The 22,953-nt window shown below is 46.8% G+C and overlaps 1 protein-coding gene across 6 annotated transcripts; it reads right to left on the bottom strand.

Moving 5' to 3' along the window:
- Nucleotides 1–75: 75 nt before the first annotated feature.
- TRAF3IP3 (TRAF3 interacting protein 3) lies at nucleotides 76–21,149 on the bottom strand. 6 transcript variants are annotated; one of them, XM_029574066.1, is made up of 15 exons: nucleotides 20,958–21,149; nucleotides 14,779–15,161; nucleotides 14,273–14,414; nucleotides 11,568–11,637; nucleotides 11,341–11,365; nucleotides 10,048–10,077; nucleotides 8,590–8,685; nucleotides 6,025–6,096; nucleotides 5,337–5,477; nucleotides 3,535–3,672; nucleotides 2,922–3,066; nucleotides 2,728–2,790; nucleotides 1,853–1,992; nucleotides 1,136–1,249; nucleotides 76–405 (listed from the first exon to the last, which is right to left on the bottom strand). In XM_029574066.1, the coding sequence occupies exons 2-15, from the start codon at nucleotides 15,103–15,105 to the stop codon at nucleotides 274–276; spliced, it is 1,635 nt and encodes a 544-aa protein (XP_029429926.1). In that variant the 5' UTR covers nucleotides 15,106–15,161; nucleotides 20,958–21,149; the 3' UTR covers nucleotides 76–273. The 6 variants fall into 6 exon arrangements, with proteins under 6 accessions (XP_029429926.1, XP_029429925.1, XP_029429927.1 ...); XM_029574065.1 differs by lacking the exon at nucleotides 20,958–21,149 and adding an exon at nucleotides 20,628–20,785; XM_029574067.1 differs by lacking the exon at nucleotides 20,958–21,149 and adding an exon at nucleotides 20,613–20,774.
- Nucleotides 21,150–22,953: the final 1,804 nt, after the last annotated feature.

Below are 22,953 nucleotides of genomic sequence, written 5' to 3'. Positions count from 1 at the left end.
TAAAACGGAATAAGTGATGATAATGTCTGGTAATGTCCCTGATGGCGCACCTTTGCCTTTATCTCAATTTTAATCTTTGGGGGGGGGGGGGGGTTTGTATCCAGATGCTAAACCACGCTGCAGGCAGAGTTGTGTAGAGAAATGTATTAAAGCATCTTATGAACAAGTTGAAATACAAAAAGGCTCCAGTTATCAAAATCATCTTTACAATATAAAAAACCCCAAACACACGAAAACAGGCAAAAATACTAATTTTTCAGTCTACAGTCAGCATTAAAATGGAGTTTGTTTCTTGGAGTCCGAGGGTCTAAAAATGTCCATGTTGGTCAAAAATGTTGCCAGTGCCATGGCTATCACCAGCACGAGGAGGGGCAACCAGCACCACCAGCAGCAGCAGCTTCGTCGCTGTGAAGGGAGGGAGGGAGAAGAAGAAGATCAGATTTTGTGAAGGCAGGGCGAGAAGCTTAAAGTCAGGCTGATTGCATTGTGTCTGATCCCGCCTTACTTCACACAGATCAATGTACAAGAGCTAGCAATGCAAGCCCACCTGGTCGATGCTAGAGGCCGGAGCCCCAGGTAACCCTTCCTGAGAGCAAGCCCAGCAGTGAGGAGTGGGAACGGAGGTGCCCCCCTCAGGGGACTGCACGTTTGCTGCTTGTGGTTCTCTCACGCTGCCACCTTGCACAAAGACTGATTTAATTCACACAAAGCAGAACAACCCATGCGTGCGCCTGCGACTGGAGTGCTTTTTCAGCCTGAATCCTATTTCAAAGGACCCCTCCCCCCCTTATCAGATCGAGGTCCATTTCAATAGGGTGGATCCCAGGCTCAGAGATGACCTTTTCCCCCTCAAATTGTACCCTGAGTGGGCCCTGGATGGACGCATTTGGTCACCACATTGGAGCTCACAATCACTTTTTTTTTTTTTTTAGTGTCTGTATTGCCCCCTCCCCCAGCTGCCTCCCCACCAGGACTATAGAAATACCTCACCTGGACTGCAAAGAAAAGGAGTGCCCCAGTGCTCTCGAGGGACTATGGTGGCACCCCAAGCCCAGGATTAAGAGAGGGCACAGAGGAGCGTCGGGCACCGTCGCGATTGCCAGTTACACTGTGTTGATCACACACTCTTACTCACTGTTCTTCTTTTGCCCTGATGACTCTTCAGCTGCTCCCTGCACTGGCGCAGCTTCATCTGGCAAGAGTGATACTCATCACTCAAAGCCTCCAGCTCTGAACGCAGCTCCATGCACTTAAAAAGAACAAAATAAATTTACAAAATGCAATCAGTGGGGGGAGGGGGCATGCAAGAAAGTCGGTGAAGGCCATTAGGCAGAGTGGGAGCGCCATAAGAGGCGCTGGTAGGGCTCCCCTACATACGAAGACTGCTCCTCGTGTCGCTGTAGAAGGAAACCTGCCCTTTCATACTTTTATCCCTGGGGGGGAAGGAAAGTGCACACTCGCTCTTGTACCCCTGCTGCATGCCCTGGCAGACTTTCAAGGGGACCCCCCCTTCCCTGCCCGGCCCAGGGAGTTTCCCCTGTGAAAATGGCTTTGCAAGCCTGCGGGTACTTGCAACACAGCATGGGGATTATGGAGGTCGCCCCCATCATTATTACTTTTTAAACCTAATAACGCCCTAGCGTCACGGGTGCCTGGGCCGGAACTGGCCCTGTGGCAGCAAGAGATGATTCCCTGTGCATCTGCAGCCGAAAAGAAAGCGGAGAGCGAGGGGAGACCACGGCGGAACGTGGAAATAATTCCGCTTCTTTCCGTATAAAGATCTTGCCGGCTTCTGCTGAACTGTAACTGCTGATGTCTCTTCTGGCCTCGCTCCCTCCTCCTCCTTTCTCACCTCTTTTTCCTTCACCTCCAGCCGAGACATCACCTTTTGCAGCTCTGCCCGGTACTTCTGATCTGCTTCATCGCTTTGTGAAGGGTGTTGTCTCTGGATGGCCGATGAACAAAGCTGGCTTCTCATGGTGAAAACCTCATCTGAAACAGCCCAGAACCCCCCACCCAGTTACGATCCATTTGGCATCTCCAAACCAAGCAATAAAAGAAAATACAAATTCAACTATCAAGATCGGTCTTTCTAAGGCAGGCACGACAAACCTATTGAGGCACTCGGGATGAATCCCCATGGGCGATTAAGGGACAGTGGGCACCTTCCCAGCTGAAGGCGCCAGATAGTTTCATAACTAACAAATTCCAGGAAAAGATCTCTATCAGTCATTAAATGGATCCTGGCTTGGACTGCTAGGTTGACTAGCCTGGTGTAGTTTGTTTCTAGGTGATCGGAGGGATGTTCTCCAGTGATACTCATAGCAGCGGGTCTGTGTACAGAGTTTCCCTAAAAAGCAAGCTGCTTGGATTTTGGCAAGTTTGCAAACATTCATTAATCTTAAGGCAAGTTTTAGATCATTCTCTTCCTTACCCTGCCTTGGATATGTCCAGTTTGCCAGAACACCACAGGCTGCTAGAAATAGTGGCTTTTAAAGAAAGCTAAGTGAGAATACACAAATGTTCTCCCCGATTCACCCTGGTTGGCATTAGATTCCTCCCAAGTAAAACTGGACCCCCTCCAGGAGCTCCAATGCAGACCCTTCTCATTGTAAGCGGGCTTGGCTAAGCTGAAGGGAGGCTCATGGTGGTCTCCGCTCTATGCAGATGGCAGAAACTGAGAGTCAGAAGTCCCAGCAGCGGAAGGACTTGTAAAGTGCTACTTACTCTGTAATTGACTGATGGTTAATTCTAGGGCTCGCTTCTGGTCCTCTGCATTTCTCCATCTACCTGAAGAAAAGGAAGATAGAGGCAGAGTGTGACAGGGCAGGATTCTGGAGAGCCTAAGAGAAGCAGGGGCTGCGGCATCGACGCCTCCTGCCCTGTTCGCACGGAGACCTTCTGCGAGAGGTGGACAGTACCGTTCATGGACGTGAGCTGCCCCTCCTTCAGCTCGTTGTCCTCCTGCGAGACGTCCAGCCTGGTCTGGAGCTCCGTCCGTTCTCCTTCCAAGGCGTACAGTTGAGCCTGCAGCTTCTGGAGCTGTGCATCCTGGGTATCCACACACTGAGAACAGGAAAGAGGGAGCCCCCAACAGAAATCCCTCAGTTAGGACTAGATTCAGAGAAGCAAGACATCTGAATTCTGCTTTCTGAGGGCTTTTCAGCCTTTCCCTTGTTCTTGCCCCCCCCCCCCCCCCAAGCCTATACTAGGAGGAAATCTGTGTCCCAGTAAAGCAGCAATTGAGCACAGTCTGGCAAAGGCGCTGGCTACCACATTTGCACACCTGCCCCACTATCCAGGTTTCTGCACAGATTAGAAAGCTCCTTTAGGCACAGAATGGAAAAAGCAAAGTGACAGAAAATATGAGGTTATCACAAGCCACCAGTGATGGAAATGTGCCCCGCCCTCTAGCATTCAGCTTCCCTCTGGCTTAGATAAGCCCATCTTTGTACGATCGTGTCCACCTTGCAGGGTCCGCCCAGTCCCGAGAGAACATGTCAGCAGGACATTGCTAGGCTTGACGGGGATTACCTCAAGCTTGCCCTGGAGAACGTACAGCTCGTTTTGCAGCTCCACGTTCCTGGCGGTCAAATCGCTCCACTCTTTTTTAAATGCTTCATACTCCTCCTTCCAGAGGCCGCGCTCGCCCTCTGTGACCACCAGCATCCTCTGAAAAGATGGAAGCAAGGACCCAGTGGTAATGAAAGATGCCCCATTTCTGAGCTCTCTGAAAGTTACAGGGCACCTGGTTTGCTTTCTTTACAGTGGTTTTTGATTGCTATAAGTGTATTAGAAAATAAGAAGTGCCCTGCTGGGTCAGCCCGAGGGTCCATCAAGTCCAGCATCCTGTCTCAGACAGTGCCCAATCCAGGTTACAAGTACCTGGCAGATCCCAAAAAGTAGCTAGAGCCTATGCTGCTTATGCCCAATGATAAGCAGCGGCTTTTCCCAAGTCTACCTGGTTAATAACAGTTTATGGACTTTTCTTCCAGGAACCTTTCCCACATCCTTTTAAAACCCAGCTATGCTAATTGCCTTTACCACACCCTCTGGCAATTAAATTCCAGAGCTTAATTGTGCGTTTTGAGTGAAAAAATATTTTCTCTGATTTGTTTGAAATGTGCTACTTAGTAACTTCATGGAGTGCTCCTAGTTTTTGTATTATTTGAAAGAGGTAAACATCTGATTTGCATTTACCATTCCACTCCACTTATGCTTTTAAAGATCTCTATCATAGGGCTGTTTTCCAAGCTAAACAGCCCTAACCTCTTCAGCCTTTCATCAGAAGGAGCCGTTCCATCCCCTTCATCATTTTGGTCGCCCTTCTCTGTACCTTTTCCAATGGAACTATATATTTTTTGAGATGCGGTGACCAGAATTGCACACTATGTGCTTGCACCATGGAGTAATACAGAGATAAGATTTTTATTCTCCATTCCTTTCCTACTTACAGGTAATTCAGGAGGAAGGGAAGAGGTTTCTATGTTCTCTGTGAGGCATCGCTTCACTTGGCAGAAAATCCGCAGGTGCTTTCTACCGGTAGATTTTTCCCCAATTTTCAAAACAAAACTACACACAGGTACAAAGTGCTGTTGACATTTGCCCCTGCTTTTTGTGGGGGGGGGACACTGCAGATTTGAATATCCATCAGTGGGCCTCACTGACTTAGCAATTTTCCCATAGACACAGAATGGAGAAAAGCTTTAGTAAATCAGGCCTAAGTGTGTTATTTCCCTCCCTCACCTACCAGACCTAATCATGCCCTGAGAACAGCTCCCCTCAGTGTGAGCACAGCATGCAACAAGGTGTATAGTGTTGTTTTCAGACACTAAATCACTGATTTATTTCCATTTTTTTCACCTGCTTGTTCCGGGCAGGGAACAATGTTAAAAACTAAAAAAAAAAAAAAAAAAAACCCACCATAAATGGCATGACGCTCAATAGAAATGAAAATGTAATTAGCATTTGCACAAAACACCATAAAAGTACACAAAATCTAATGGAAGATTCCATTACAATTGTCCTCGCTATATTGGCGCTTTCACCGCGCCGCACACTTTGCTTCCAAGGCCAGATGTTTCATTCAGCCTAATGTGCTGAGGCCTGAATGTGGAATCTGCTCTGGCAGTAAGGAGGAAGTGAGGAATGTGAGTGAGGCTGGCTCCGGCTGGGGCTTGCTCATACGGCTGGTGAGCAGAGGAGACGCCTCCGAATGGGCCTGCTCTGTGCAGTTTGACAGAAGGGGCTTGGATGGGGGGGGCCTTGTGCGTGCTCATTGGCGCAGGCTGCTCAGTAAATGCCAGGCGTACGGGTGCCAGGTGCTGCCACCTCACCTGTGTATTCTGCAGGGCTTGCTCGGCCATTCCTTTCTCCTTCAGGATTTTCTGAATTGACTTCTTGGCCTCCTGCTCGTACTTCTGTTTCTGCTCTTCCATCTCCATGAGGATCTTCTTCACTCCCTCCTTTCCAAGATTCTGTGCAGGGAGAATAATATGGAAGTCACAGGACGGTCATGGACTCCTATTAGCCCTTATGATGACATTCTGCCGCCTCGGCTTCCAATACCATGCTCCCGGTCAGGCCTACTTTAAGCTCAGTTGGAAGATTTGCTACTTCCAAGCATTCCTTTTTTTTTTTCCCCCCCTTAACACGAACTAGCAAGGCTACCACACTACTCTCTTTTTCCTTAAAAACCAGGACTTGATTATCATTTTGATTTTTTTTTTTCTAAAACCTGATCAATTCATGTAAATTTGCATCAGTGGAACAAGATTTACCTCTCAGAAACACATCCAGATTTAACTCCTGCTCCTCCTTGTAAAGATTTTCCTAATGATCATGTAAGATGCAGCGGAAGGTCAAACCTCACACAGGTTTTGTCAACTGCAATGTCGCAGGTGCCACAGGGCAAACCCAGAGCTTGGATCCGCCTCACAGGTTAGACCTTGGGCAGGCGAGAACCCTTCGGCAGTGCCTGCGTGGCGGCGGTCTGAGCTCCAGACACCGTGGGGGCAGGTTTACCTGTGAGCAGGCATCCAGCTGGCTTTCGAGGGCTCCCACTCGGCTCTTCAGTCTGTCCTCGTTCACCTGGACCTGAAAGAGAAGCGCACTGAGTGAATAACTCGTTTTTCTCTGGGCCGTAAGTGCTTTTACAATCAGTCTAATATATATACATGTGTATATATATATATATATATATATATATATATATATATATATATATATATATATATATATACATGTCTGACAGAGTTCTGGCTTCCCTGCTGCCTTGTACGTATGTAGAAACCTGAGTAAGAAGTCTATTAGCAAAAAGAAAACAGAGAAGTTTGGGGTGGAGGAAACAGATAAAGGCTGGTGTTTAGTCTGATAGGCAGTTAGTAAAAAAAAGGCCCGTCCTGTTTCTTTTTTAATGTACAGCTATCAAAACTGCTCAGATAGCCCCCTCGCTTCTAACCGTGGTGTTTTAGCTGAAGCAAACTACAGGCGTGCACATCCTGCAGGTCTTCAGTGTGCTGTTGGGGGAAGGTGGATCTTGACGTCTCTCCCATGTAGGGTCTCCAGCAATTCAGCACCAGGAAACGCAGCCAATATAATCTGAGTCTTCAGCAAAATTCAGAAAGCCCTGGTAAGAGCTTTAGACTGCTCCCCCGCATCCTATCCACTCTGAAAACTCTTGGCAGGGCTGGCAGAATCCAGGAGCTTCCTGGCCTCCTACACGTCACTTCTCTTAGGATGACCACAGCTTCCTCTTTGCTTCTCTTTCACAGCTGTAACATTAATTGTGTTCACCGACACAGTAACTTGCTCTTTTAAATAATCAGCCTTCCCCCAGCTAAAATGTGTGCATAGCAAATAATTAAGCTGAGAGAAGGCGCCTTGGCTGATGTAGCCAGGGCGGTGAAAGCGTAAGCAGACAGTGTGGTCCAGCCGTGGGCCAAGAAACGCACAGGTCCCATAGGGGGTTCTTACCTAAGGCAGCGGCTCCCCGGAAAGGATGGCATTAGCCGAACGTGGATTAGAGGAGCCGGGAGCAGCTCCCGCTTGGGATGTCTGCTTTACAAAGGAAAGATAGCAGGGCCATGCCCCTTGCCCACACACCTGCTTCGGATCTGAGGTTTCAAGTCTGCTTCCTGCCTGTCTAAATGGCAGATGTTTGTTTCCTGCTGGGGCGGGGCTTCTTCGAGCTGTTCTCGACCTCCTGGCGGATGTTTGAAACCACGGAGTGTAGCACTTCACAGAAGGGACTTTTTTTTTCCTTTTGTTCACTGCCACGGTTCAGGGGGCCCTTCTGTGTCCGACGCACAAGATCCAGTTCTTGGAGAAAGTGGGGTTAGCGTTGTTAACACTGACGGTCCAGCTTGGTGGGTGGATTGTGGGACGGCAGACTGACCCATACCACGATCAAGCTATTGCCTCACTAGGACAGAACTGGTGCACCACTATCGCCAACCATCGTGTACAAGATGGCACCTGACGCCAGTGACCAGCGATCATGGTCTAGGAATGGAGATGGCTACTGTACTTGTAGTACAGCTGCCTCTTCGGAAAGAATTCAATATAATGGCAATAAAGAGAGGAAGTTTAAGGGACCGTTCCTTCCCAATCCTTTAGATTATGGGGCCATGCGCCCAACTATCTCAGCCACTGCACCGATAGTCCTTGGCCATGGACTGCAGCTCCCTCGAGAGCCTGGTGCACTCTGATTGTGGCCAGCAGGTGTCGCTGCAACGTTCTTCCACTGGCCTCCCTTCTCCCTCCCCCGCTGCAGCACCTCAGGGCAAGTCCTTCCACGTGGCACCACACAGCCGTGCACCTGAAATACAGACGGACGCTAATCCTCAGCCATACTGAGGGTGACTTTCAGAGGCAATCGGATGAGTAAATGTGAATCCTGCTCTCCCTCAATCCCACAACGATCAAACATTTGGCCTCGTTTGGGGGAGGCATTTCTGGGGGAATCAGAAAGTAACAACGCAAAGATTGTATTTTCAGGCCCATCAGCATCCTGCACAGGAAGCAGAGGCAAGAGTTGTATGCGTGTGCTTTTCCTCCTGAAACTGAGTGCAAAGCCCGCAGATAAAACGCACCCGCAGACTCTGCTGCCGGCGTGAAAATGTACCATGTTCAGTGCAGGAATCGCTTCGTGCAAGAAACAGCCTTGGTGTCTGCCGCTGTTTTATGTCATTGCGATGTTTGGATAATTCTTGTGAAAGGAATCCAAGACCACTTGGTCTTTCTGATGGCAGCGCAGGTCTGAAATCGCATTCCTCATGTCAGAGCAAGAGGGAGGTGGGGGAGAGGAAGGAAAGGGGTAAACAGAGTGAGGTAGAGGAACCATTGCCCTGAGCTGACATTTGGAGGGGAGCCTGGACGCAGGATATGCCCTCGTGAAGAAACAGCAGGGGCAAGCGTTGCCACAGCAGAAAGGAAATTCACAAATGGCCCCTGCTCCAGCTCGTTCACCTCGCGCAGTGACGTGAATTTCCACAGCCATCACGCTCTGCCACCCACCTGCTCATTTCAGAGCCTAAGATATGCTCCCTCTCAGTGGCGTAGCTTTGCTAGAGAACAGAGGCTCAGTACCTTCCAGGACTTCTCTGCCGCTCGTACCAGTGCTGCGAGGAGCTCCTGCAGGATTGCCAGCTTCTGTTTCAGCTTCCGCTCCCGCTGAAGGGCCTCCTGCAGAATTCAGGACCACAGCATTACCTTTAGATTTTGTTTTTTATTGTTTTATGAATGTTGGATGTACTCCACATTGAACAATCTGTGCCGTTGCAGATTTTGAGAACATTAAATAAATATCTTACACACTCACCTCTACCAGCTACCTCGGTAGTGGGTCCCATCCCAGTCCTGAAGGCCCATCTAAGTGTACGTGCATGTGATAGATTTGCATGCACTGGCTCTGCAGTGTATGCCTCTGCATCCGATGTGGGTTTCTTTTGCGGATATCCTGAGACCCAAACCAGTGAAGCGTGTCGCCAGGCCAGGGCTGGGAGCCACTACCGCCCTCTGCTTGTTGGAGCATTCGCACAGCTGTGCCAGAGGGAGATCAAGATTCCAATCCAAACCCCTCCCGCTTCCTATGTGACTGAATGAGGGATTTAACTTCCCCGAGCTCACAGGCCCAGCTAATAAAGCTGCGCGGGAAAACAGGCGCTCGTTGTTCAGCACCCACCTTCCTAACGCGTGCACAGCCACCTCTCCTGGGTGCGCAATCGAATATTAAAATGAGGGATCACGCTAAAAAGGAGGCGCTAGGGACAAATGTGCGCCCCTAGCGCCTCCTTGGCAGCGGGTGCCCAGGAGAGGTGGCTGCCAGCGGGTTAGGAAAACGGGCGGTCAGTTTTACTAGCGTCTGTTTTCCTAACCTGACTGCCAGCACGCTTTTTTTTTTTTTTTTTAATTTTCTGTCCTTTTTGTTCCTCTGACTTAATGTAGCCATGATATTAAGAAGGAGGAAGTGCAGAAAAGCAGCTGCTCAGAAATTAGCGCTCCTCTGGGCAGGCGTTAATTTCTGAGGGTAAAAACGTGCGGGTCGGGCGCACATTAATTTTTTGGATTGAGGGAGAATGCATTTGCATGTGATGAGCACTGCTAGTTTCACGGGGGTTTGGATGCGTGTTTTGGGCACGCTAATCCCTTTATAGCGTTGGGGCTGTGGTCGCGCGTCCAACCATGGGTTAAGCAGTGCACTCGACTGAGCGCGCTGTATTGCAGAGGGAAAACTATCCAGAGACCTAAACAGAAGGAAAGGATCTTTATATTTATATTTTATGCCTGGAAGATTATTTCACCTCTTCCTTTAGAACCAGAAACCTCGGATAACAATGAATGCAAAGTGAGTTTCTCTCTTGAGTTTAGATTCTGCTATTCCAGAACAGATCCTGAGGAAATAAATCGGTATTTACGACATCCAACACCTGCCAGGTAAAACTTCTCTACTGGGCCATAAACGTTTCAAAAACAAATTTAGAAACTTGCATCATAAAACCATCATTTTTTGCTTTCTTAAGGAAACGTTAAGAGTAAGTGACTTACTTTGAGGTAGTCAGAAAGCTGGAATATTTCCTAGAAAAACCCAAGATGAAAGAAAAGTGTGCGTGAAAGATGAATGAATTTTATGCAGCCCTTGCACCTCACAGTGCGTTGCAGACGCTAATCAAAGGGTGGCACGCGTCGCTGAAGAGGGATCTCGCAGAACTCTGTTATGGGTGGATTAGAAACTTCTTAAATAAATAAGTCTCTTTAACAAAAAATTAAAAAGTCAGGCCAGTGAAACCCGGAAGTGCACAGGCCTGGTTGGCTGGCAGTCCTTGGAGACTCGTGAGGTGCCACAGACTTCACAATCATTTTGACATTTGTTCATCATATTTTTATGCAGGGACAGTACGTTTTGCCAGACCACAGGCCCAATGGCAAGAAAACAAATCTATCAATTTCTACCCAGGACTGTTAGATATCTGAAACCTCCATTGCATTTACCTTTTTAATCCCATTGGTGTGGACCTGTCCGGGTCTTTATATACTGTGACCTTTTAGGTCCCAGGAAACTGTATATAATAATATATGCTAATCTCATAGTCCTGGTGCTGCAGTGCATGGCTTAGCTTTATAATTTTATTAATCTTAATAACAGTAGCACTACCAATCTGGCAAATTCCAGCATGCACTGCACTGTGGCCTATGAGAAACCGCAGGACTGGTTTGCATGCTCACCGCCCGGAATTGAAGAAAGCATGGGGACAAGCGCAGAGAAATGAGGGGTAAAGCCAGGGCGTGAACATGGTGTAATGGACAGATTACACGGGCTCCTGGAGGCCGGCGTTAGCAACTGAGGTCGGGTGTGTTGTGATAAACTGTGAAATGAGATCAGGTTTGTGTGTAAAGTTATCAATAAACTGTGGCCATTTTTAACTCCAATCTGTTTTTGTCTGCCTCATTTTGTAATGGGTGAGAGGTTTGAGAGACGGCCAGGGAATCTAATTTACCCATGTTATAGGCAATAAAAGCAAAGTTTGAAAGAAAATATCCAACGAGAGAGCCCAAGAGTTGATAATGGGGTTGACGCTGCCATTTTGAGATTAATATGGCCGGATGGATCTTGTAACCTGTTGTGTTCTCAGTGGGGATCTGCCCCATATTGATTGCGTTTCGGGCCTTTTTCTCTCCGATATCGGAGCTTCCAATTCCACCTCCCTTGGCCAGTCTCCGGGTTTCTCTTAACTATTCAGTACCGCATTGCTCGTGGGTGCATAAATATCTGCAGCTTTGGTGCTAGCTCGGAGGTGGCTGCACCTCTGGCATGCGTAAGATACTTTCCCCCCTCCTTACCTTATCCAGGACTGCAGTTCCACAGCTGAAACAGAACAGAGACCATTTTTTAACCTGCATGGTAGACACAATTCAAAAACTGCTCACAGCACTCTGGTGTAGAGGGGGCGTGTGTCTGTATTTGGGGAGGGGTTGATTCGTGTGTACGTTTGTGCATTTGGGGAAGGAAAGGTGTGTGTGTGTGTGTCTGCAGTATTACAGAACAGACTGCAAAACTAGATACCTACTCAGTTTGTTGGCTTGAGTCTCTCATGATACGAATCCTATGCATACTAGAGCCTTCTGCCGTCTGAGTGCCTGCGGAGGGTAAATTGAGGATAGGAAGGTCCAAGTCACTACCAAGGAAGTTTTGATATTTCAGGCATTAACGTACTCAAGAAATAAGAGATCTGTGGCATGCAAAACAGTCCAGAGCTGCGTTTGCCTAAATGTTGAAGGTGAGATCTGAGCAAAAGTGTTTGCAGTGAGGACAAATTCTGGGCTTCAAGAGTTTGTAGCTGGAATTTGTAAGTTTGCCACAAGCTGGAGTTTCTGCATGCGCTGTCCTGAAAAGCAGATCCATGAACACCAAGCCCAGGAAAAACTGCAGGTCGGCACCCACCAAGAGCCCCCTCCCATGGAAAGGAAAATCTCATCACTCAGTTTCTGTGGGTCTCTTAGCATCTGGTTCTGCTCATTTACGAATCTCACACCCTTCAAACCTCCCCTCCCCCCACAATCCCTTATAATAAATATCCTAAACATCTGCGGAAGGCACTTATGTGCCTTTGAAAACTTCATTATACAATGTCATCTTTGGTTAATTTTTATTCTGAATCAAGACATCACAGTCTGCATAAAATCCTGAATCGTAATCATTTACAGGTGCATTTTCAAAGGAGTTGCGTAAATCTAACACGCTGTCCTGTCCTAGCAATTTTGCAAAGCCACTTACGTGGGTAAATCCCTTGGACAAGTCAATGGCATCCATTGTAGCAATCTTCAAAAGCTCACTTTACACGTGTAAAAGCCAATTTTAAGTGCATAAATGAGTTTTGAAAATCAGGCCCTTAGCATTAGCTCTCATCAAACATCCTTTAGTGGTAATAAAATCAGTTGTTCAATAGGAAGAGCCGGAGGCTGACAAAATTGTCTGGAAGCAGAAGAAACAGTCAATGAAAATGGCTTCTTACGGAGGCAGTTTCTCCAAGTGGGCTTGTTCTGCGCGTACCTCGACAGGAATGAACCTCGTTTGTAAGCCATGGCACGCTGGGGATCTCGGGCTGTCAAATTTACTGCTAATGCACTGCGCTGAAGACTTATCTATGTGACCTACAGTCGCGTTGCATGGGCGTTGGAGGTACGCCAGAAAATGTACTTCCAACAAAAATTAAGAGTATGCTAATTTTTTTAAATGAGGAGGGATAATGAGTTTCTAAGTGAATTAATTTTCTCATGGCCGTGTAATTATGAGAAAGTTGAACCCCGGGCGGGTGAAACAGGCTAACGCATGCTATGCTCTTCATCAGCCCTCCACCACCCAACCTCCATAACAAGGCCACGCCCCATGACTCTGACCACTTCCCTTCCCTCCCTAAGACCTGGAAACAGAGCTGAGCTTCCCAGAACATGTCCCACCCCCAAGTCCTGTCAGAGACGTAGACATAAAGGCATTCAAAAGACTTTTACAAACTATCAAGTCTAAAACCTAAACAAACCAAAATGAAAAGCAGCAGCTGGTACAGATGGTTATTTTTACAAATGACAGATACAAAGTAATTTTGAAGTGCTGGGTGGTTCTTTGATTCTGTGTGGCTATCGGGACCTGTGCAAGGCGTGGGTTTTTTTTTCTATTTTCTTTTACATACGTGGGTGACCCTATACCACGTTCATGTTGTTGAGCACAGAACAGATCTGTGTGACACTTTCTATTGAACTGAACATTTTTGAACCTCTGTTCAGGAGACTTTATCGGGTGCTACTGTCGTAGTGAAGCTCAGCTCCGTCAATGAAGGCCATGAGCTCATGCACAGAATGCATTTCATGGCCCAACAGGCAGCTGAGCTCCTACGTTAGGAGTCTAGTTCTGAAAATCCTAACTAGGTTCCCCCGCCCTAACCCTGCCCCTGTAACCACCCACCTTTTAGGCTCCTAAATCTAGGCACTCAAGTGTAGTGAATCTCCAAAAGAACCAATTTAGGAGCCTAACTGCAAATGACCCCCATGTGTTTAGATTTCCAGAAAGAAGCTATTAAAATCCAGCGCCCTAATCACAGCATCCAGCGGCTTGCTCAGATGAGTTTCAGTTTTGGTGAAGTCAAGAGGTTCCCTGCATCCACCCTGTGGGAGAGCAAATTAACCCTAAGATCTTGACCTTACTTTTACCAGAAGAAAAGTAACGCTTGTTGCAAGTCAGCTTCTTCTACCGTTTTTATGCAAGTTCTGAAAATATGTTTACAAAAGCAGAACTGAAGCCTTGGATCTGCCGTAGCTTTCTGGATCCAGATGTCGTCATTTCTGCACTTGGAGCGTTAATGTCTTAAATTTCCCATCCTTCTTTTTTTGTGTTTTTGCTTTCACTTTAACTCCCTAAGCCCAAGTGATGAGATGAAAGTTGTGTGTGATTTACAGAGGTCGTCCTTTAACTAACCATGACGGCTACCTCTGTGTGTTTGAGAGTCAACCAACAGCCTCTCTCTCATTTCGTTAGTTTATTTTATACCAGGGAGCAAAACTTGCCCAATAAAAATTAAACACATCCTTACTCAATCCTTGAAGCTGCCAATCTCGTTAGCAGCAATTCAGTCCACAATCTAATGCCCATCTTGTATTCTCAGGCCTGCTCCATGGTTCTTCAATAGGAAGTGTCTTTTGGTGGAATGGCTCCCCTTGTCCACTCTGCAATGTGTGGGCCTACCCAGTGCCCTGCCCTCGTGAGTGATGGCCGCCTTACCTCTTTCTCCTTTCAGTACTTTGATGGACTGCTCCATGTGTGATGTGCCAGAGGGATGGCTGTTCAAGGTCAGGGAAACATCATTCAGTGTGCGCGGGGCATATTGATAACTGAAGAGGGAATTATTTGTATCCTGGAATAGCTGAGAAGAATCAAAAGGAAAAAAAAAAAAAGGCTTGAAAGGTCAACCTACAGGAAAAATGATGATTTGTCTCCTTGACCAACATGGGGATTCTGTCTATGGTTGATTCTTCTTGTGAGCAGAATCCGACGTCTTGGGCTAATGTGCATACATCCATAATTGCATATAAAATATGCTTAACTGATAAACATTTGTGCTTCATGCATTTTTTCAGTAATTTATTTGTTATACTTTTGTTAGAACAATTTTTAATTCACATTTTAATTGCCCATAACTTTTACAAATGGGGAATTAAAAATTGTTCAGACAAAAGTTGTAGTTGAACACGAACAATTTAACTTAATCTGGTTATGTGGTTTGTTACCTGGTTGACTACTGAGGATCCCAGATATGTCCATGTTGTTTTTTTCGGGATATCTTCACGGCTTGGAGTTTTCCTGCAGGGGGATCTTATTTTTATTCCTTTGTCACCTGTGCTTAGATTTCTTCTCCTGAAAAACTCCTGCTGGCGAGGGCTCCCAACTTGCTTCTCAGGCTCTTTGTTCAGGGATTTGCCCACATGGCGACACGAGGTCACGTTGACCCGACTCCGTAGGATCTCATGGGTTACGAGCCTTCGGTCCCACTTGTCGTTGTAACTTTCCAAAAGATGCTGCTGATGCTGGGGGGATCTGGCACTCTTATTGATCATGGTTTATCCTGGCCTCATAAACATCTGTATGGCTGGCATAAGGAATCTCTATCCGGCTAAGAGAGAGGAGAAAGACGCAGGAAGGAGCTTTATTAGACCTGTCTTATAGTCAAATCTCCTCTGGCAGGGAGGAGTTATCTAGTGGATGGAGCATGGGACTGGGACGTGGGAGAAGTCCTGGGACTTGTGTGTATGACTATCCCCTGCCAGTGAGTGCAACACTGGCTAAGTCACTTTATCTCCCTCTTCCCCTAAGGCCCAGTTGCTAACGGTTGGCCAAGAGAAGGACATCAGTGTGGGGCCTCTAGTTTGGGTGGAGGGGCATGTCTGCAGGCACCTTTGTGTGTATGGGGACCCACTGGTTTCATGTTCAATGGCAGACACGGGCCCTGCAGCTGTCAGACCACTTGGCACCTCCTAAGGCCAGCCCTGGCTAAACAAGGTGTTGCCCTAAGCTGATTCCTCCAGGGACAAAGACTGCACGTTCTCTTTACAACACAGACTGATTTTCAAAGTGGAAGTTCACATGTACTTTTGCTGTACAACTTGCCACAGGTACCACAGGACGTGCCATCACTTGCAGTGGCTTTATCTGTGGACAGAAAAGTGCACGCAATGATTTGAAAATGCCATCTACAAGTGGACATTACCTCCCTCTAGCTAAACATGCCCCCAGAAACGCCTCCTCTACGTGGCCAAAAGTACGCGGGATACGGAAGAACACACAATTTTTAGTCTCATTTAATGGAGCGCAATTTTCAGACAGGCGATGAAAGCGGGTGAAACGCTTTGAAACCAACATCATTCTGCAGATTTCTGGTTTATGTGAATTCATGGCGATGAATGACTGGAAGGGTTCTTCCTCCCTATTTCCACTCATTCCTTTGATCAGGATCAGCCTCCCCTACTGAGGATCCTCGGATTACTGGAAAACCTAAGGTGAAGATAGCACCAAATGGACCGCACAATGAAATTATTATGTTTTTTAGATTCTTAGTATCAAGGACTAAGGCAGACGCTAGGTGCTTTCTGCAAATCTGCCAGAGGACGTCAAACTCGCTGAATGAGGCAGCGACGTAAGGTCGGACGGCCCCCAGACCTTTTCCCTCTCCTAGGGCTCCTAATGCCACATTCTCCAATGGACTAACACAGCAACCACAATACTGGGCTGAATCCCTTAAAAGCCAATAATCTGGAAGCCTCAAATTTGGTAAATTATTATTATTTCCACGTTAAAAAGGTCTAGATGTGCCCTTCCTCTCCTAAAAAATGCCTCACAAGTCAAAGTTGGGCTCTGCCTGTGGAGATGCTGACCCCCAGTGCCACTAACGCTCGGTAAACAGTTCACTGCTAATGACTCCCAGTCATAAAGGCGAGCCTGGGCCAGTTCTAATTTGCCACCACTGCATGCAGGGACTCGTAGCTTTGATTTTTCCCTAAGAAAGGAGGGAATTGCCCATCCCTACAAACGCGGACCTGGCCCAGGCTACCTGGAGATATCCAAAAATAAGTCAGAGATGACTCACACGACTCTCTCCAACTCCCTCATTCTCAACAGCCGCCAGCTTCTCCTTGTTAAAATCCCTTCTGTCCTGGCTCCATGGCAAGGGTTTTCTTTTTCAGAACCATGGTCGGATGAAGGGATCACGGCTCTTGAAAGCTCAGCACAAGTGAATTAACTCGGTCCAGTAAAAAGGTATCGCCCCTCCAACTTGTTTGTAGACCCTTATTTCTATAGAGCTAAGCAATACAAAGGTAACGTGCGGCGCAGGATCTGAGAATACCTCCAATAACTCCAGCCATGAAGAACATTCCCCACCCGTCCTTGGGGGCATCTTCACTTAATGAATTCTGCATTCCAGCTGTGAAGTTTCTACCTTGCTATTCTCATGTTTTTGACTGCAAGTGCTGTTCCAACAGCACTTCCTCCTTGATCCATTCAGTGACCCCCTACCCCCCCCCCCCCACCCTGAGTGCTAAGCTGACCGGCACCATCCTGACCAGAAATGAGTCTCGCACCCGTTGATAGGCAGAAATTCACCTCCTGCGTCTGTCCCTGCTTGCATCTGATCTGGCTCCCACTCTTGTTCATGTGTGGTCAAAACAAACTCGACAGGTTGCACGACTTTGCTCGGATGGGTTGTGCTGTCTGAAGGTCGTCTGCACAGCACACACAGGAGCTGAAGGCTTAGTTTCTTTTTGCTCTGCTTAAGATTCTCGTAGCAAAGCTGAAGACATCTTTACTTTGCTCCCCCCTTCATCTTCAGTGTTCTAACTGCAGTCTGGACCCATCAGAGCTTCTTGGCTGTTTGTCAAAAAATCTTCAGCAGGTGTTACAAAGAAAATACATCAAAGAAAAATAAAAACTTTTAATTCTCAGAGGCCCTCCTTCCTCCTCGACTGCCAATCCTCCCATGCTGTGCGAAGCATCATGTGACATCTCTGCTCTAGCAGCGCGGGAAGACCATGTGCAGCTTGATGTGAGGCGCCTGAACGTGGTCATTCTGAGGGCAAAGGTTACAGCTCTTACCCCCGCCCACCCTTAGATCAACTGCGCCAACTTTTAACCTTAGGTAAAGGTTGGCACGGGCCAGCAAGGACTTCTTGGCTTGACTTGGGATTTGCCCTCAATGCCTTGTTCTGAATTTTCAAAACCAGATGTGTTACTTTGAAGGGAAAACGCAGGCGTCTATCAGTCATGAACCTTCATCTGCGGCAGGATCTCTCTCCTTATCCAAATCTTGTTTTTGCTGTTCTGGACAGGTCAGCATACAAGTTTCCTTTTTTTACATTTCTTTTTAATACTTCAAAACAAATTACATCACAAGATTTCGCTTGCTTTAAGGAAAACCATGATGGGAATATGAAAACAATAATTGGCACCATTTAAATAAAGCAAATAAATACAATCCATCATGGGGAGAGAACGAAGAAAAAGAAGCTTCAATAAATCGCCCAATTAAAATGTTGTGGGCCCTGCTGAATGGCAGGCTCGGTATTACCCAAACCAGCAGAGACAGATTTATTTTGTAAAAGAAAGCCTAGCATCCAAGCTTCCACGCTTCAGCCAGCACCCACCCTCTTTTCTCTCCACCGACTCCTCCAGCCCATGCATGCTCTGTCTGTCACATTTCTGGCTTCTGTTACCTCTGCTATTTATAGGACTGTTTGCAGATGTTACAGCCCAAGAATGCAGAATAGAGTGGCCAGGAAGTTCAGCGTAAGCAAGACAAACGGCCCTGTGTGCCTTTCACCTTGGATGGTAAATCCATCAACTCTTTCCCTCTGAAAGTTACTGGCTGACCATGTACAGCTCTGCCTATTACGCATAAGAGAACCTCAGTTCATGATATTTCAGAAGGAGAAAAATGTCGACGTGGCCTCAGGACTCCAAAATGCACAGGAAAGAGTTAGTCTTCTCCAGGTGCTCATGGAAAAGGCAGATAAACAGCTCCCGCTCCATCTAGTCTGTTCATTTCCCTACACATTCAGCAAATTCCTGGGAGAACTGAAACCTCCATAAATCATAAAGTAGAACAGCATTGTTTATTTATTTATTTAGAATTTTTATATACCGACATTCTTGAAAGAAGATATCAAATCATGTCTGTTTCCATTGAAACTGAACAATCGCAGCTGTGGCGTTACATTGAAACAAATCGTCAGATAACAAATAATAATATAGGTAGAGCAAGTCTTATAAGTAGAAACAATCGCGGCAGTGACGTTACAATAAAACAAGTTTTATTGTAAAACTATCTAAGCTAGAAATGATTCTGGGAAGGATCTAACTGACCAGGCCATACATAGTAACAAAGGAAACGGCAGAAAAGGACCAAACGCTCCAGTCACTCTGCCCAGGAATAGTCCGTGCGCTTACCTCCAATCATTAGGATAAGGGTAGAAATATTTACAATCAAAAATCAAGCAACTGCCAAACTCATAAAAATTACTGCTAGCAACATTTCTAGTGGGTGAGGAGCCTTCCAGAAAATGCGGGCAATGCTGACCTGCTTTGCTTTAGGACTTGGCCGTAGAAGCAGTCCTGGGCTTTTTTCTTTGTCTGCATATCAGTTCCCCAGACCATAAAAGTCAGGGCCCTCTGGTCGCTGTCTGAATCCAGTTCCCCCTTTCCCCCCTGCCGATGAAGCAGAGAGCAATGATGGAGTTGCATCAACAGTATGAAGACTTATTGGTCAAGGGCAGTAACCGCCGCACCAGCAAGTTACCCCCATGCACTCTTTTCCTCATTCCCGTCCTCGAGCCTCTAGTGATCCACAGTGTTTATCCCATGCCCTTTTGAATTCTTTTACTGTTTTGGTTTTCACCACCTCCTCTGGAAGGGCATTCCAGGCCTCCACCACCCTCTCCGTGAAGAAACATTTCCTGACGTTGGTTCTGAGTCGTCCTCCCTGGGCTTTCATTTCATGATCCCTCATTCTACTGTTTCCAGCGGAAAGGCGCCTCTCCATTCATGCTTCTCACAGCATAAGGGGCCAGGGAGGGTAACATGGACATTTGAAAATCCCCAGACCAGAAATCCTGTGAGATGATTCCAGAGTTACTTCTTATTGGTCAATAAATCATGTCTTACATTAATTTTAGCCTTTTGGCTTTTTTTGTTTTTGTTGCTTTTTTTTTTTTTTTAAATAAAATATTTTTTTTTTTTTTTTTTTTTTTTGCTTTATACCATCTTTGAGGCTTTTTGCTATCACCCCAGGTGGTGTACGGCAGCTGTGACGGGACCCACACCAGCCTGACGACTGGAGGGATGACTGCCACTGCAATGTTCACGGCTTTCCCTTCCCTCCTTCCTGGGGCTGAGCTCACCTCCTCTGTCTTGTGCCCAGGCCTGGATAGCCCTGAGAGATGGCTTGGGGCGGGGGATTCCAGTCTGAATCCTTGTGCCCCAGGGTGACTCTTTCTTTTAATGAAAATCTGAAAGATCGATACAGGGCCACAGCGTGCAACACCAAAATGGCAGACATAAGTTAGTAACAATCCTACAGCAGCAGAGAGGTGCAAAGTGGCGCATCAGGGACTCGGCTCTGGCTCTTTAGGGACTAGCTTAGCAGGACGTGCCAATCCTGTTGCGTCCATGGGTACAGATCTGCTGCTGCTGCACCATGGCTGTAATTGTCAGCCATTTCGAATTTACAGACCTCACGGTGCACCTTTTAAATGGCTGTCTCTTGTTTATCTTCAGAAATTCAAATTAAGAATGCAGTGCAAAATAATTTGACTGATGCAAGGAAAGAACTAAAGAGCATTTCTTTATGGCTCACTCTGAGCAAGGAGTCATTTCAGCTCCAATGCATTATCCAACCATCTTGTAAATGTAAAGGCTTTCATTTCAGCTCTGAGACAGCAGCATATTTCGTAGCCTGCTGATAGCCCACCATCCATTGCATTCAGCCCTCTTCCACACTTCCCCGTTGCCCATGACCAAGTCTGCTCTTCCTACATCCCTGTACCCATTCATGTTCTCAGTAGCTGTCACCACCAACCTTCAGTAACGTTACCTCAGGCCTTGCATCTTCCCTTCAATAGCCAAACACACCTTCTTAGGATGAACAGAAGGTAAAGGCGGAGAGCAGGAAAGCGAAGGCTGGTGAGGGTCTGTTCTCGCTCAGAGAGGCCCTGTTCTGTAACAGTGCCTCTGTGGTGCTGTTTATTTAACCCACAATGACTGGCAGTGCCCTTATCTCTCCTCTGCATGCTGCAAGATACAGCACAAGCCAAAGGCTCTCCCAAGACCTTCCGTGTTCCATAAACAAGAGAGCGCACATCATTTAGCCCTCATCCCCTTTCTCTGGGCAGCGACAGAATCAGCACATAGCAGGGCCACATACCAGCAGAACGGACCCCGTCCCTTACAAGGGGCCCGTGGATGCACTCCAGACCTGGAAGGGGCCCATGCTCTCATAAGGTGCAGCTCGGGTTTTGAACAAGAAAGGGCGCTGCACGAAAGCGTGTTTCTCCTCAACGGTTTCTTCAGCTGTTGCTGCTTCTGCTGCCTGGTATGAAACAGGAAATTGACAAAACCTCATTCCCCGGCCCGTGTTCCCCTCTCTCTCTTGTACTCTGTACAGCACCTGCAAGGCAGGGGATTAGCTGGCGGCAACCCTAGGAGAAAGTCCCACAGATACTGCAGCTAGTGGGACCCAGCCTGTGGCCAATCAGATGACTTCGTTGACGTGACCTCTTAATTCTCTAAACCTGACCTTGCAGTCTGATGAGGAAAAATGAAAACTATTCCTCTTTTGCTACAGTGTAATACAAGCAACTACTCCACAGACCTATTAATCTGGAGACTCTGGTTCCAACCCTACCTTCACTGTTGTGTGACCTTGAGCAAGTCACTTAAGCTCTCGTCCTCGCACTTAACCTCTTGCAAGCTCCTCCAAGTATCTTGTGCAGCACTGTGTACAGTGAAAATACTATTAAATATTCTTAATAATGCAAAAATAGACAAGTGAATTTTCCCCCCGCCCTTTATGCCTACTCTGTAAGAATTGGAGAGAGATGCGAGAGGAGTGTCCCTAAACCTACTCTGTAAGAATTGGAGAGAGATGCGAGAGGAGTGTCCCTAAACCTACTCTGTAAGAATTGGAGAGAGATGCGAGAGGAGTGTCCCTAAACCTACTCTGTAAGAATTGGAGAGAGATGCGAGAGGAGTGTCCCTAAGCCTACTCTGTAAGAATTGGAGAGAGGTGCGAGAGGAGTGTCCCTAAGCCTACTCTGTAAGAATTGGAGAGAGGTGCGAGAGGAGTGTCCCTAAGCCTACTCTGTAAGAATTGGAGAGAGATGCGAGAGGAGTGTCCCTAAACCTACTCTGTAAGAATTGGAGAGAGGTGCGAGAGGAGTGTCCCTAAACCTACTCTGTAAGAATTGGAGAGAGGTGCGAGAGGAGTGTCCCTAAGCCTACTCTGTAAGAATTGGAGAGAGGTGCGAGAGGAGTGTCCCTAAGCCTACTCTGTAAGAATTGGAGAGAGGTGCGAGAGGAGTGTCCCCTTACGTACTTTTGGTATGGGAACTACCCTGACTCATTTACCTTGAAAATGTGCTTATAACAACTTTGATGTGTTAAAGGGATGTCTTGAGACCCTCGTTATCACAAAATAAATGATTAAGAGTCTCATCTCATGAGAACTCTCTCTTACTGTAGAGACAAATTTGAGTGGCAGGACTGAGAGATCAGACCAGGGTCTAATGTAACACTTACCTCATATCAACATATATAATGCACTTACAAGCTTCATATTCATGGATGCTTTATAATTCATTATTACAATTTTTTTAAATTGCCTCAAGAGAAAAGCACCTCCATGCCTGGCTGTGGAATAGTTCAACTGCTTATAATATGTGAGATATATTACTTTGGCAACGTAAGTAAAATTGTCTTGACAATAAGGTACCACATGCCTCATGTCATTTTTGACAATAAAGTTATTTGAATCTTGACTCTATGAACTGACCCACAAGAGCTTGCCTTTAGTCATATAGCGCCATCTAGTGGAGGTTTAGCACCAGCCTTCTACTGCCAGCCAGGCCCCATTACCTAGGCAAGAGCATAAGCCGTAAAACAGCAGTACGAGAGGCCGAGAGAATTAATAATAAAATCTTTTTCAATTACATTTGAAGCAAAATGCCTATAGTAGAGTACAGAGGGGTAAAAGGAGCACTCAGGGAGGACAGAGAAATAGCAGAAAAACTGAATGAATTATTTGCCTCAATCTTTACTGAAAAGGAAGGTGGGAGCATGCCCGCACCTGAAACATTCTTTGAGGGTGAAGATTCTGAGCAACTAAAACAAATCTCTGTGATAATGGAGGTTCAAATTGTCAA

The sequence above is a fragment of the Rhinatrema bivittatum genome, chromosome 12 (assembly GCF_901001135.1).
Source record: "Rhinatrema bivittatum chromosome 12, aRhiBiv1.1, whole genome shotgun sequence".
In the NCBI taxonomy this organism is placed as follows: Eukaryota; Metazoa; Chordata; class Amphibia; order Gymnophiona; family Rhinatrematidae; genus Rhinatrema; species Rhinatrema bivittatum.
The sequence above is the reverse complement of the archived record's forward strand: the minus strand, read 5'-3'. Positions and strand labels throughout refer to the sequence as shown.

Excerpts from the sequence above, each read along its gene's own strand:
- TRAF3IP3 (XM_029574066.1), bottom strand. The coding sequence starts at position 15,105 with ATGATCAATAAGAGTGCCAGATCCCCCCAGCATCAGCAGCATCTTTTG. Across the intron at positions 8,686-10,047 it reads AGCTTTCTGACTACCTCAAA|GAGGCCCTTCAGCGGGAGCG; the intron begins GTAAGTCACTTA and ends TGAATTCTGCAG. Across the intron at positions 3,673-5,336 it reads AAGCCCTGCAGAATACACAG|AGGATGCTGGTGGTCACAGA; the intron begins GTGAGGTGGCAG and ends CCATCTTTTCAG.